Genomic DNA, 15509 nt, shown 5'->3' with positions numbered 1-15509 from the left:
CGCAGACACGAGCTGAAAGCCTGCCGTGCACTAAGCTCTGTGCTAGTTGTTCCTCGTACTGTCTTGTTCAACCGCCTCACTGCCCTTCAGGGAAGGACCTATGTCTTAGTGATGTGGAGTGAAATGGAGGCACAGAGACATTTAGTGTCATTTCCAAGGTCACTCAGCTTGCAAGTGGCAGAGGCTGGATTTGAACCCAGGCCTGGGACACCCCAGGCCAGGTTTGTTTCTACTGATCACTAAGCATTGGCGATGGTATGCTATCCTTCTTCCCCCATCTTTAAAGCACCTGCTACAGACTGGACCTTTCCGGAGCCTCATGCCCAATTCAGACCTAGTCGTGACAGGACCCCATGTAGGGGGACATGTCAGCAAGAGAAAGGAGGCAAGGTGGCGCCTTAGGGGTGTGGCAGCCTTCTTCTGCCCCTGCCACCACCCCGCAAGGTTTGCATGACACCTTGTAGCTCAGAGCCGTGAGCCTGGAACAAGCAGAGCCTTTCTTGCCCACAGTGGGAGAAGCAGGAGTCATCCTAAAGGATCAGGCAGGGCTTGGGTGACCTAGCTTCTCAGGTTTGGGCTTTCCCCCATGGTTCCTTTGTGGGAACAGTGAATCTGCAAAGCTGAGCAGACACTACTGCTCCTGCTTCTTTTAAGGTTATATCCTGAGCAGCTACAGATGCACATCCCCACAAGAGAAGCAGAGGAACACTCTAGTCCCTTTGCCCGGGGCCTCAGGTTTAGGAAGGCTGCTTTTTCTTTCAAAGTTGCCCCTTCTGGGTTATATAATGTGTGGCCACTGCCTTACAATGTCCACCCACTGAGCAGGGACACAGATAATCTGTACCATTTCACTTTGGCTTTAGAGTAGATTATCAAATAAGGGGGCAGGAGGAGCAGAGCCAGCTCCTTGATGCATGTGGGCTGGGTGAAATATGAACTTGGGTTTGTGTTCCTAGTTGGAGGTTGGGAATGCCCTGGGTGGAAGCAGCAGCTGACTCTGGATTTGAAAAAAATCAAAATCACCATCTACTCCTCCAAAGAACACAATTCCCAGGCGCTACATGGGTATCTACCACATGAAACCACGACTCCCAGTCTTGGTTGGGTAAAAGTGCTGTCAGGGACCTGCCCCCGAGATTCACCTTGAGGGAATGGGGACATTACATTCAGGATTCCAGGAGGTTCTGCCACTCAGTCCAGGCTGGGGCCCATTGGTGTGAAGATGTGGTTTTGTGACTGCGTCAGGGAGTAGGGCCCCAAGATTGTTGCCTGAAGCCCAGAATCCACCATGTTACTATTTCTTGCCCTCCGCCGCATTGTCCACAGCTTCCACTGGACTCGCAACAGCAGGTTCTTCAATGTCGCCAAGGACCCCCGGGTGTCAATGAGGAGGCGGTCTGGGACCCTGGTGATTGACTTCCGCAGTGGCGGGCGGCCGGAGGAGTATGAGGGGGAATACCAGTGCTTTGCCCGCAACAAATTCGGCACAGCCCTGTCCAATAGGATCCGCCTTCAGGTGTCCAGTGAGTAGCATGGGGCAGGGTCGAGATGCCCTGCTCCTGGATACATGGAAGGGAGGGTATGGAGGATCATTCTAGAAAGGCCACCCTACCCTTGGCCTGTTGGTGCTTTGGGGCCCTGCATGTCCTGCTTGCTATTCTGCCTTTGAGTACGACGCACCTCCCCCTACTCAAAAAGATTCCTTGAAAAAGATGTTTCCAAACCAGAGTCTTAAGCAGCTTCACCAGCCACTCTGGGCACGGGAGGAGGGGAAGGAAAAGAGTCTTTGAAGACATACGTCCATTCAAACAAAAGGCCTCTGTCCTCTACCTGCTTTGACTGATGGGCCCTGACTCTCTCTCCTGTCTGCTTGTTCTCCTGTTTCCCCTCCCCCTCCTCGGTGCCTGTTTCTAACCTTGCTCCTTGCCACGGCCCCAGCCTTTGCCCTCATTTCATCTTCCTCTGTGTTTCTTCCCAGAGTCTCCCCTGTGGCCCAAGGAAAACCTAGACCCAGTGGTGGTTCAAGAAGGCGCCCCCTTGACACTCCAGTGCAACCCACCACCCGGACTTCCATCCCCAGTCATCTTCTGGATGAGCAGCTGTAAGTCTTGGGGACCTAGTGTTTTATGTCTATTTTAATCCTAGCAAGTAGGGTGGGCATGTTAAATGGGGAAGGGTTTGCCCAAGGCTAGAAGACCTTGACTTGTGAGAAGCAGATGTAAGGTGGCCATGTGGCTAAGAACAGGCTCTGTAGAGAGAGGGCTGCTTGAGTTCATTTCCTAAACCCAGCTGCTATCAGCTGCATGATCTTGAGCAAGTTGCTTGATATCTCTGGGCCTCAGTTTCCTCTTCTTGAAAAACGGGGCTGATACTTATCTAATAGAATTATTGTAAGGGTAAATAAATTAATACATCCAAGGTACTTATAACAGTGCCAGACGCACAGTAAGTGCTCAGTGATATTTGTGATGATGAAGAGAAAGAGAAAAAGGAAGAAGGAAGAGTAGAAACTGTGTTTTTCAATAGGCCAATTGGAGGCAGGCTGATACCAAGCTTCTTTTAATTCTTGGTTTGGTCTGGAGTCACTGTTCTTGTCAGGACAGAGTCGGGTACGTGGGAATGAAGTTTCTGGTAAAGGAGAGACAGCAGGATAGGATGCTTGGAGCAGAGGCACAGAGTACCACCCTTCAGAGCTTGTCCTAGCTCAGTTTTGGGGGGAGGCTTATTTACGCGCTCTGGACCTCGGTTTCCCTGTTTCTTTCTGTTTTCAATCAGATTAAAAAGGGCGGGCATTATGAAAGTGACTACCTACCTCTCTCCTTGGCTTCCCCTCCTCCCTTCATTTCTCCCTTCCCTTCCTTTCTTCCTTCCCTATATATGCATCTCCCTTTCAATCTATAGACCTTCCTGCCTGCCTGCTTATCATCCCTCATTCCTTCTATTCTGAATTCTTACCAGCCTGCTTCCAAAAGAGGCTACCTTGTCAGTGAGGCAGCATGTGAGTTGTTTTGCAGCGTGAGAGTGGCTTTGTGCCCAATCATTGTCCCTCTCTCTCCTCACCACAGTGCACATCTGCAGGGAAGGCTGCCTGGCCGCAGGCTGGGGGTTGATCTGTTAACTAACAGTTCAGACCCTCCTCTCTCATCCCCTACATCGCACTCGTCACACTGCCTCACACTCATACCTCCTGAGCAGGTCTCATGACCTTCTTTCTCTTCCCATCCTCACTGACATCTCCCCAGCACAGGTCACCATTAACATTTCCCTGGGTTGCAATAATTATCCATAAGTGGCCTTCCTGGTCTTTCTAAGAACACAAATGTGACAGTTTGTTCATATGCTCAAAACCTGTCATTGGATCCTCCATCGCCTCAAAGCCTGGACTCCTTTCCCTGGCACACAGCTCGCATTCTGATCTGGTCCCTTCTGCCTCTCCAGCCCTTCTCCCTCACTCCTGCCCATGCGCACCCGCCACCCTCCTTCTCAGGTGCTCTCACCTTTAACACACCCTGTTCCTGCTGCAGAGAACCCTCTTAGCTCCTTTCTCTTCTGCCTTGTGAATGTTACATAGCCTTCAAGCCATAGCTCAGGACCCAAGAATGGACTGGAGGCTCCTTTTCTCAGCTCATCCCTTTCTTATCTGGGCTTCCCACCTCTCGCACTTGCAGTTTTTTATTTACTCACTGTCTCTTCTACTAGACTGCAGTTCTTTGATAGCAGGAGCTGTCTTTCTCACTCATCTCTCTTTGTCCAGTACCTAGCACAGTGCCTGCACATAGTAGGTGTACAGGAAGTCTTTGCTAAATGATTTGCAAAGCTTCCCAGCCCATTGTTAGAAAGTTGGCATTATTAACCTTGTGCTTTAAGAGATGGTGACTTAACACTCATGGTGGATAGGAAAGAGTGCTGTGAGTGGTCAGCCTTAGAAGTATACTTTGACAAGCCAAATAGCCTAGAAACCTGGCCGTATACATTCACATCCGATGCAGTGCTTGAAAAAAATGTAGATAAAGTAGTCAGTATTCTCAACCGCTCCTATGATGTCATTAATTCAAAGAAGCACATATTTTCATACTGTCCTATCTCTAAAAATGAAAGGCATCCGAAAATCAATGGTGTGCATCATTGGTTGGTATGCACCTTACAATTACATTTTTTCTTTCTTGAGGGCTGGAGTGGCAGGTAAAAAAAATAAAGCAAATGAATTTGGCTCCTGATTTGGGAGCATCTGAAGGATCCTGTCCCCTCCCTCCGGTCTCTGGGTCAGTCTGATCTTTTGTGACACGAAAGGGAGGAAGAAAAGTATGGTCACAGAGCGCGGGTGTGGTGGGCAAGCAGGTGTGAATCTAAATCCTACCCTTCCTCACTGCTCCTGCAACCAGAGCAGTTCCGTCCTCTGCTTTCTTATCTGTAAAGTGGGAATAAGCCCCACCTCAGAGTTGAGAGTGAGGTTAGACTGAATAACGTGGAGCTCCTGGCCCCGCCTGGCCCTCTGCAGGTGCTCCCTGGCTAGAGACATTGTGATATTTGTTACTGTACCATTGTGCTAACCTCCTACTGTACCTCTGCTTCCTTATAGCCATGGAGCCCATCACCCAAGATAAGCGGGTCTCCCAGGGCCATAACGGGGACCTGTATTTCTCTAACGTGATGGTGCAGGACATGCAGACCGACTACAGCTGCAACGCCCGCTTCCACTTTACCCACACCATCCAGCAGAAGAACCCGTTCACCCTCAAGGTCCTCACCAGTAAGTACAGGCCCTGCCTGGGGCTGGGGGCCAGGGGCAGCAGCCCACTTAGCCTGAGCAGCCCCGGGTACCTGGGGCTGGGGGGAGACTCGTCCCCAAAGCTGACCTAGAAGTCCTGCCAGCTCACTGTGCCTGGGCTACTTCAGCTTCTCCTAAACATCTCCTGCTTCCAAAGCCTTGAGGTTAGTTTGGTCCTGCTCTAAGTCAGTGCTTCTCAGACTTTGTGGGAATCAGGCCCACCCGGAACACTTGGCACCAGTCCAGGCCCAGCCCTATTCCGCCTCTTTGTGCTTCATCAGCTCCCAGGGGATGTGGACACACACCAGAATTTGAGAAGCATTGCTTTAGGTGGTCATCGGCATCCTCTCACATACTTAGCTTGATTATTTCTTTAGTTTCTAGTCATTGTTTGTTATCTTTATTCCTAGAATAAAGCCACAGCACAGGATATCCAGCCTAGTAGCGATACCTGCCTGAATTGTATTTATTCTGTGATATGTATATGTCGGACCGTATGGAATCACTGCGTTCGCAGGTTGCAGGTTTATGTTTAGTTTTATTGGTTTTCATGTTTGCTCCCTGATCCTATTTGACTGGTACCAAAACAGGCTAATATTTCCTGATCCATTGTAGCATTGGCGGCCCTCCCCAGAGGAGAGACAGAAGCTCCTCAGTTCAGGGACACACTTCTTGCCAGAGACCTGCTGGCCTGGAGCTTGGGCTGCAAAGTCCTCGGCCTGCTCAGGATGCTCGAAGTGGCTATGGTGGTGTCCTCCATGGATCTATAGCATGCCTCCCATGGAAGAGCCCCTCCCCAAAGACCTTAATCTGTCTAACTCAGCTGTGAGTGATGATTCCAGTACTGTGGACAGTGGCGATTGAGAGGGAGGCCAGTCAGAGGTCGCCACATGGGCCCTGGCAGCTTTCGCAGGCCCGAGGAAAGAAGCTGACCCTGGCTTCCTGGAGCCCACACGTGCAGGGGGTGGGTAGTGCCTCCCGCGGGGCCATGGGGGGTGGGGAGAGGCTAGGGTGAACTCGCTCCTCACTCAGGGCGCGTGGGGGCCGGCCCCCTCACGCTCTCCTGTCCTCACCAGTCTCTGCCCGCGAAGGAGGCAGGACGGGCAGTGCCGAGGTCAGTGCTGAGGGTCAGCCCAGCCCCGCTCTGTCTCCACCATGGCACCGCGGTGGATCCATAAGAAGCAACTTCCCCTTTTCCTGTCGTGGGTTTTTTCTTTTTTCCTTTCTCTTCATTTTCTTCCCTTTTCTTTTTCACTTCCTTCCTCTCTGTTTCTCTTCCCTCTGTCTTACTTTCTTCCTTCCCTCTCTCTCACCTTCTCTCTCTTTGACCCAATTTCACCTGCCTCCAGTCCTCCCCCTCCTGCCTCTGCGGGTCCCCACACACTGTTCCAAGCTGTCATAATTTGATGGCCATCCGGATGGCCAGGAACCCAGGGAGAAGCCCCATGTGTTCCTGGCAGGGTGGCCCAGCTTCGGTCTGCTCGCTGCCCCCTCCCTGGCTTTCTTATTCCGGACTTAGGCCCGGCGAGGAGCCCCACAGAGGAAGGCTGGGTTGTCTGAGGTGTCCCCCCAGGGCACGTCAGGGTGACTGCCTGCCAGCTGGCCAAGCTCGGGGGCCAGTGTGGTCTGCCGAGGACCTCAAAGCGGCCTTCGGAGCCAGGACAGGGCTGGCAGTGGTAGGCGGTGTGGGGGAAGGAGTGTCAAGAACAAGATGCTCACTGAGCTGATCCCTGGGCAGCCTGCAGTGCCATCACCTGGGTCCCTTTCTCCCTGCCCGGGGGTTGCTTGATGTCAGCCTGCTGTTTGACGGCTGAGCCAGGTGACTGTCTGTGGTGTGGGGCAGAGCCTCCACTGCCACACAGGTAGAGGCAGGGAGATGGAGGAGGTGAAGAGCCGTCCTCTGGCACTCAGCAGTTACAGGTTTCAGCCACGTTTAGAAGTTGGACTTTCCAGAAACACCCTTTTCTCTAAGGCAAGGGATGTCTGTTTCTGTCTCATTTCTGGGTGCCTTGTGCCACTGAAAACTCCTCCAAATGCTGAGGAACCCTGGAGTGCTGTGAACAGAACCCTGCCAGCCTCCCGGGGTCTCCCGGGGGCAGCTTGGGCCGGGAGCAAGTCCTGGGCGTCTGCGCCGGCCCACGTGTGGGCGCAGCTGTGCTCTCTCCACTGCCCTGCCTGGAAAGGCCCCCCGTTTTTCTCACACCTTCAGAACCAGGTCTGGGGGTGGGAGGCACAACAGCCCAGCTGGGACAGCCTCAATGACTTGGTTCTCACCAGGGTTTCTGTCCCAGTTTGTCCACGGGGAAAAAAATAAACCTCATATCAGTTGATTTTCTATTACCTGCAATGAGGACAGGGGTATCTAACACACAATACTGCGCAATCTAAAAGCATTTTTAAAATTTGTTTTGAGCCCTGGTTGTTGTGGCTCAATTGGTTGGAGCGTCATCCCATAACTAAAAGGTTGTGGTTCAAATCCTGATGAGGGCATATACCTAGGTCATGGGTTCGATCCCTGTTCCAGATACATACGATCCCTAGTTTGGGTGCATACAGGAGGCAACTAATCAATGCATCTCTCTGGCATTGATGTTTCCCTTTTTCCCTTCCTCTTTCTCTCTAAAAGCAATGAAAAAAAACTGTCCTCGGGTGAGGGTAAAAAAAATAAAATAAAATAAAATTTCTTTTGGGATGCAGTCAAAGACAAACAGTGGAGTCAGGCTAACAAAGACGCCCCATCCCACTTGGCCTGTGCCAGAGCAAGCCCCTGTCCCTCCTGGCGCCTCTGCCACAGAGAGGCAGCAGAGTACAGGAGGTGAGTTCTCCATAAAGAGGCAAAGAAGCAGTAACCCTGCTTCCTGCTAATGTCTGTTGTCTAAGTGACACTCTCAGAGGAGTCCAGAAGGTCTCCGTGAATGTCTCAGACGTGCTCCAGAGTTCACAGGCTGTGAGGTGCAGGCCGAGCGTGGAGCACTTCTCTGGATGGAAGCATGAAACAAGGCCTGTCAGCTGTGTGCGCCCCTGTCCTCCCCCAGGAGAGGAACATTACCTGAGTCCGGCCACAGCCGTGCCCACCCTTTGCCATCAGCCTCTTCCTTCTCTGCAGGTCATGTCCTTAGTTCCAGAGAAACCCAAGCTGACTTCCCCAACACAGGTTAGATCTTTTACCACAAACCCTATCTTAAGGGACAGTTGTAAATACTGAAGATCTTCTTCCTGGGTGTTAGCGGATTTGGGATGCAATGCAATGCAGTCCCAGAATAGAGCTCGGAGTCTCCACAATCAGTTGTAACTGGATTGGTGCTGTCTTCAGATATGGTGGCGCAGCACCTCTGCTCCCTCGACAGTCGGCCCAGCCCGGCTTCCAAGGGCTGTCTGCTGGGCTTCCAGTCAGCTGCCCCACGCCCACCCTCGGAGGTACTGTCAGAACTTGAACCCAGTAGCTGGAGAGGGACGGTGGTAGAAGAGTGAAAAGCTACCGGAGCATCTTGGCACGATTATGTGCCCTGTTTCAAAATGTCTTTCTCACTGAGGGCTAAATGCCCAAGGGCTTTAATTACCGAATGTTGGAACTGAGGCCATGGTCTTGCTCCTTAAGGAATATCTTCACCCCAAGGCCATCTAGAGAGCTCTGCATCTCCAGCTTAGTCAGCAGGCCTTTCCCAGGACAGACCTCAGTGCACTCACACATGCCTTTCTCTGCCCCCCACCCCCGTCTTTCCCTCTCCCTCACCCAAACTCTCTTTCTGATCCTAAAATCTGAACCTCATCCTAGCTCACCCCACCTCCCCGGACCACTCCTAGCCTCCTCAGAAGGAGACCTTTCTGCCAGCGACACACCTTGGAGACCAGGGTGGTGCCCACTGGACAAGTTAGGGACGCTTGTTGCTGGTCAGCACACATTTGTTGGGTGCTCCCAAGGGCCCCCCTCCCGCTCTGATGAACCGTTTCTCTTGGACTGTCTTCTCCTCTCATTTCCCCTCCCACCTCTTGCAGCTTAGCCTCTGCTCAGGTGGGACTTCTGCTCTTTCCCCAGAGCTCACTAACACTCCTTTCTCTTTAGCTCCCCCAAGAGCTGGCCTGATCCAGAGACCTGGAACTGTGGACTTTGATGAGAAGCAGTTATTCGAAAGACCGCTACAGCATACTGCTAACCCTCATCTCATTTGTTTGAAAATATAGTGGGACCGAGCAATTAAGAGTCAAGCCTACTTTTTTTTAATTAAAAAAGAAACTTATCATTGCCTTCTTTTGCAGGATTTAACCTTTTCTCCCTTTTTTTGGGCTGTTTTGTGTTGCTTGTTCTTCACCAAGCACATTTCCTTTCCAAACACGCCGTGTCTTTCCTTTGCAAAAGACCACTGGTGCTCGCCCCGGTTGTTTTCGTGGCTTTGCATTTCTGTTTGTTCTCTCCCTGTTTGTGCCTCTGAGCCCTCTCCGCGCCTCCTGTTTGCTCACCCTCTTTTGTTTATTGCAGACCACCCCTATAATGACTCGTCCTTAAGAAACCACCCTGACATGTACAGTGGTGAGTCACTGTGGTAACCTTGGGAGTAACCTTGCCTGTCCTAACCCCAGTTTGCCTAACTTGACTGATACCGTGTCATTAACTCATGCCGAGTGGCAGGTCTGACAGCTGGCCAGGCCAGGGTGCCAGGGTGCCAAGGTGCCACCTCCAGAACACTGCTTGCCAGGAAGACAGTGGCTAGTTTGGGAGTTTGAGATGGATTATAGGGTGGTGTGGTCTCCTCATATTTGCAGGCAGGACTTCAGTTGCTGAATTCTGGACCAGCTGGTCAAACCAGTGTAGGACGTCACAAGAGCTTCTTGGAGGGTTCAGGAGAAACTTAGGAATTGGCAGTAGGTGGATGGAGAACGTCTGAGGATTGGTGAGGAGGAAACTGTAATTCTGGCCCTATTAGTGGTTTAAAGAGCACAGACAGCTTTGTAGTGTGTGTTTTGTTAACCCTTAAGTGTCCCCATGTGAATTGCCTGCTTTGCAGTCTAGCCATAGCTGCTGGGGATACCATGTTGCGGGTCCCTTGTCTCTTTAAAAATCTATCTGGGAAATAGGAGTGAGAGTCTGCTTTGAGTTTTTTTCCCAAGGTGAGTTATCAATGAAATTGTCTCTCCCCCCACCCCCGTTCTTCTCTCTCTCTAAAATCAATCAATAAAAATTTTTTAAAAGATTCTAAATGAAGTTGCACCATCAGCTGGGCCCCGGCCCAGGTCCAGTGCCCACCAGCGCAGACATTGGCAAGTCATGGAACAGTTTCCATGAGGCATATTTCTATCTCATCACACAACTGGTTGCTCAAGCTGATTAGTAGAGTAATTGGCTATTTCCACACCTGAGTTACTCCCGCCGTGGCCCAAGAATGTCTTGTTTTCCCTCAGCAGCCAGAGGAATCCTCATTTTCTGGCTCTGGCAAGACAGCTGGCCCCCATGATCAGTTATGCCTCCAAAGCTGAGGCTCCAGATCCCCAGGGAGGTCATTGTGGGCTCAACTAGATAGGAAGTGTCTGTATTGTGATGTGCTAATATAAACAATGTTCGGTGTCTGGAGTGGGGGATGGGGAGAGAGTGAGAGCCAGGGAGACAGGCAAAGGCTCTAACTTGGCACCAAGCAGCTAGAGCCACACTGAGATCCTGCCAAAGAGATTTACTGCCTGAGGAAGCAGGGGACCTTTTTTGGATTCTGGGCATTGTTTGTTTTCAAAATAATGGGGCCAATTGTGTCAAGAGCCCCGGCACACTGATGTGGAATGGGCCTTCTTCTAAATTGGATTCCGGGTAATCTATTATAGAAGTATTCTTAAAGCTGGAGTATATCGGAGCCAGAAGGTCCCTCAGAGACCATCTGGTCCCAGCTTCTCGCTTTATATAAGGTAAACCATTCAGAGCACATGCATGTAGAATTGTTTTATCAATGGAATAAGTTTGAGTGATTCCAGCCACTTAAAACAGTTTATGACCAGTGGTAGATATTACAAGTGAATGACTGGGAGTTGTAAGAACCTTCAAGGGCAGTGAAACCAAGCAAAACTCACATTGCCACTGGAAGGGAACCCAGCTGAAGTGGGCCTGCCTTGGGAAGACCTGTAGTGAATGGGTCCTTGTCTTTGTGCGGGAAAGATTTCACAACACAAGTCCAGGTGATTTTGAGAGTACATTTATTAAACCTGGGGACAGTGAAGCAAGGAAGGACTTTGGGTAGAAGAAGCAAAGGAGAAAGCCTAAGCTGGGCTGCTTTGGCTCCCTAGACACATTCTAGGAAAGAAGTGAGCCAAGGCGGCGCTGCTGTCGGCTCCCTGGGAAGTCAGGGAAAAGGGGGCCTTGGAGACAGGGTCAGGGCTGCCCATTGCTCTCCTGGTTGCAAGTCTTTTGGGGACCCTTAGAGTTTAGGAGAAAGATAATTCACTCAAAAAGGAGATTAGAGCGGCTGTGCTCCAAGGAGGGAGTAAGCTGACTTCTTTGTCTTGATGGGGTTTTATCTGCTTTCCAGGGTCTGGATTTTAGGGGAGTTCTCAGGGGAGGATCTCAATAGAATATTCATCAGCTTTCCATGCACACCCTTTCAGGGTCATGGTCTCCACTGATTGGTCAGTGCCAAGACTGGGGGTCATTAGTCACTGCAGCTGGCCCTGGCATCTGGGTTCTGAGTTTGATCGGGTGTTGAGTTGACACCAGAGCTGCCAATCAGGAAGAGTAAGAGGAGCATAATCAGGCTGGACAGGCTCCCCAGGGACCCCTGCCTCCGTGGTCAAAGAGAGAGTGTCCCATGATACCCTTGGAAACTGGCATCTTCCACCACATACAATTTCATGGAGTCTCACACAGTGATCATCTTTGTCTCAGAGATTCTTCCTGGGTCTACATCTCCAGGGAAAGGAATCAGCCACCCTCCCCTTGGGAGAAGTGGATACCAAAGGCACCAGCTGGATTATCCTTCATAGATGTTTCCGTGACTCCCCCCTGCTGCAAGTGACTACATCTGTCCGCAGCCTCCCCTTTGGGTCCCGCCTTCCTGTCCCTAATGATATCACATGCATGTCACCCTGACTCCTCTTCAATCTTTTCGTGGCCTTAAGAATCCAGCTGAGATGCCTTTGGAGCTCTTAGTTCCCAATCCAGATTCTTTTTTGCCAGCTTGGGCCTGAGTTTATTTAATAGTCACTGAGGAGAGATAGAATCTTATCTGAAACAGAACGATATTGGAAGAGTTTCACCACCATAACTCACTAAGACAAAAATATCTCTACTTTGTCTCCTTTGCCCTTGGATTTTGTTTGTTTGTCTGGGAATGAAACATATTCCCAAAGCTGTAGGGATAAGTGAGGTATCCATCTTTAAAGAGAGAAGCAATATAGAATAGGTGTCACAACACAAGCTTTGGTGCTAAAGGGTCCAGAATCTAAAATGTAACTCCTTGTGACCTTGGCAAGTCCGTTGACTTCACTGAGGCTCAGTTTTCTCTGCTATAAATGGCGGCAATACCCCCAGGTTTGTTGTGAGGATTGAACGTGATGTTGGAGATGGAATTGTTAGCACAGTGCTTGGTCCACAGGGAATGCCTACCAAATGGTGGCCCCGATGATTACCTCTGACTTCGAGGATGTTCTCCCCTCTATTTTTGAGGTTTGGTTTGTGTCCCATGAGATTCTTCCCTTTTAGAATAGTTCTATGGTACTAGTACACATCCTACACATGAGGTGTTGCTATACCTGTTTGTAGTCACAGCTGTAGCATGTCAGGGCACCCGCAGCGGGATGGCGCTCACCTCTCCTTTCCACACCAAATGCTTTGCTGGTCTTGTGTGCCTGCGGTGTTGCGTGCTATGTTGTGAATTAATGTCCCCAGGTCGCAGATTGGTTCCTGCAGATTGCGTCCCTGTGGGGAGGAGTATGCCAACTGAGCTGGGAACTCTTCTACGTAATCCTAGGGCTCCTGGCTCTCAACAGATTCACCAGCCTGACACCAGAGCCTCCTGCTCAGAATTTCCGTCTCCTCATGATGCCCGTGACCTTGTGTTGTCTGACTGTTTTGGTGTTCCATGACAATGGGTGGGAGGAAGCTGCAGCTTTGGTGTCAGGCTTCCTTGGTACTGAGAGCCAGATACTACAAGAGTTATAGATATAGGGGTGGTAACCAATTAACCACATAATGGATTAACCCCTTTAGTAGCCACTGTTGTATATGTGTGTGCTGGTGGGACAGATGAGGACATCTACAGAAGGAGAAATAACATGGGGGGCGGGGGGTGGAAACTGTTACCTTCTTTTTGCTCTCTTCTTCCCTTGAATTCATTCATCCCGCAAATGTTTTTAAACACTTGCCATGTGCCATGTATTGTGCCAGCAGCCTGACTACCTTTGCATGTGTTTCATCATTTCTTCCCCTGACAAAAAGATAAGGCAGATGCAAGCTCTATGAAATGCAAACCTCCCTACCCCCTATGGCTGATGGAAAGAAGGGGAGTAAATGCCCCTAGGACAGGACCCCACTGATCCAGCCAGGCACCAGCTAGTCCAGGAAGCTCCTGTAGGAGACACCAATGTCACAGAGACAGAGGTGCCCTTGCGACTCCATCCTCTCTCTGCCAGCATTTATTAACAGCCTCTGCCCAGAAAAATGCCTTTGTCCTCCCTGCAGGCATTCCGAGGGCTCCCAGCCCCAGGCAGCTCTGCCTTCCTCCCACCGCTCACCTCTCCATGAAGCCCATGAGTAGGCTCAGCTTACGTTTATTTTTGACTCCTCTCACTTACAATCATATGTCTTTGGGCAGGGGTGCCTCTTCCAGTCTCCCTGTGTTTTGGGCTGCTGGTTGGAAACTCCTCATTCCTCTTCCATCCATTATATCCATTTCCGCAGAACTGCACAAGGAGCTTGGAGGGAAACTTGAGGCTCAGGCGGGTGGGCTCCACTCCGCCGTGGGTGCCCAGACTTGCAGGACCCCTTCCCCTGGGAAACAGCCACTTGGGTAGTGTCAGTCTCTGTGGGCCACCTGCTTCAAAACCTGTGTGCATGTCATTAACTTCAGAGCCTGTGGCTGCTCCAGCCTAGTTGAATTGTAGATTGCCTCCTGCATCTTGGCTGCTACTTGCCTCTCACCCCTCCCCCAGCATCTCACATCCAATTAACACCCTCCTCCCCAGCCTCTTCCCAAAGTCATTAGTGAAGCAGCAGAGTGGTCTTGGCCCCAGAAGTGATTTCCTGTCATCTCTGCTCATTAATTTTCTCCATGTCCTTGCTAAACCATTAATAATGCTCCCTGCATCTCTGACTGTTCATCTGGGTCTCTGTGGCTTCATCTCAACCTCTCTCCAGGGTTCCCAAGGGCAGGTTTTCTGTCTTGTGGACCCAATATGTGCCACCATGCTTTTCTCTTTCTTTCACCACTGCTGAGACGGCCTCCGCAGGGGCCACCCAGTTGGCCTCGGGGGACCCAACACAAGGTGTTCGGTGCCCAGGCAGCTCCATCCCCCACTCCAGGGAACTGTGGGAAGCTGGGCTCCCCTTGGCAGGTCCTTTCGGAACTTAGAGCTGCTCACACACCGGTGGGGCCCAGAAGCCCCGAGCTTCCTAACACACTCTCTTAATGATTCCCAGCCCTTGGGGTGGTTCCAGCTGGGAGGGTCCAGGCCTTCTTGCCTCTGAGGTAAGGGGGGAAGCAGAGGCGTGATGACATTTCTTTCTAGCCTGACGGCTTTGGCCTAGCTGGGTCAGCCCCCCAAGGCAGGAGACTCATGCCAGCTTGTTCTGTCCTGTTGCAGCCCGAGGAGTTGCAGAGAGAACCCCCAGCTTCATGTACCCCCAGGGCACTTCGAGCAGTCAGATGGTGCTCCGCGGCATGGACCTCCTGCTGGAGTGCATCGCCTCCGGGGTGTATGTACCGCCTCACCCTACTTCCGGCCGGCCTTCAGGAGCCTGGGGAGGGAGTTTGTGCATGTTCTGTTTTGCTACATTTGGTGGTACAAAAAGAGAAGCAGGCTCCTCTTACAAAGCCCTATGTGAGGACTTTGTAAATCACAGTCACCTCCATCCCATCCCGGCATGGATACCCTCTTTTGGATAATGAGGAAAGGAGATGGGTGGGCATCCTGGCTGTGTGTGAGATAAGTCACTCAAATGCTCTGCACTGAGCAGCCCTTCTTCTGTATAGGAGAAATCAGCTGTCTGAGGACCTGTATCCTCTGGCCCAAGTACACGTTAAGGACACATAGGTGTCCTGGGCTCCATAGAAGAATAGCAGGGCCACCGTTTGTAATAAACCCGTTTCCTGCTTGGCCTCTCTCCTAGCCCAACGCCGGACATCGCATGGTACAAGAAAGGTGGCGACCTCCCATCTGACAAGGCCAAGTTTGAGAACTTTAACAAGGCTCTGCGTATCACCAACGTCTCTGAGGAAGATTCTGGGGAATATTTCTGCCTGGCCTCCAACAAGATGGGCAGCATCCGGCACACGATCTCGGTGAGAGTAAAGGGTACGTTGTGTGTATTTCTCATTATGATGATTTTGCCAGCCCTAAACGCCATGACCACCCTTCCATCTGAGGATGGTTGGGGGCGGGGTGAGTGAGGGGTACTTTCAACACACTGGTTAGTGGCAATAGTGCCCCCTCAGCGATGGTGTCACCCCCTGGGTCTGTGTATGTGCGTATGGTGGGTGTTAAGGGAAGAAGATCCACCCTGACTATTGCCCAGCTCTCTTGGGCTCCCTCAGCAGGTGAATTCACAGTC

General features: G+C 51.2%; 1 protein-coding gene across 1 annotated transcript in view; it reads left to right on the top strand.

The window, feature by feature from the left end:
• Positions 1-15509, top strand: part of NFASC (neurofascin) — a 181044-nt gene that overhangs the window by 119024 nt on the left and 46511 nt on the right. The window contains exons 6-11 of the mRNA XM_054563301.1: positions 1327-1523; positions 1979-2101; positions 4580-4750; positions 9246-9296; positions 14543-14654; positions 15069-15253. Of these exons, the coding sequence (XP_054419276.1) occupies positions 1327-1523; positions 1979-2101; positions 4580-4750; positions 9246-9296; positions 14543-14654; positions 15069-15253 (839 nt within the window). The remainder of the gene's footprint in view (positions 1-1326; positions 1524-1978; positions 2102-4579; positions 4751-9245; positions 9297-14542; positions 14655-15068; positions 15254-15509) is intronic.

Source organism: Pteronotus mesoamericanus, unplaced genomic scaffold (genome assembly GCF_021234165.1).
Source record: "Pteronotus mesoamericanus isolate MK-2021 breed Mesoamerican mustached bat unplaced genomic scaffold, CSHL_Meso_final scaffold_705, whole genome shotgun sequence".
In the NCBI taxonomy this organism is placed as follows: Eukaryota; Metazoa; Chordata; class Mammalia; order Chiroptera; family Mormoopidae; genus Pteronotus; species Pteronotus mesoamericanus.
This window is presented reverse-complemented; position numbering and strand designations above follow the sequence as displayed.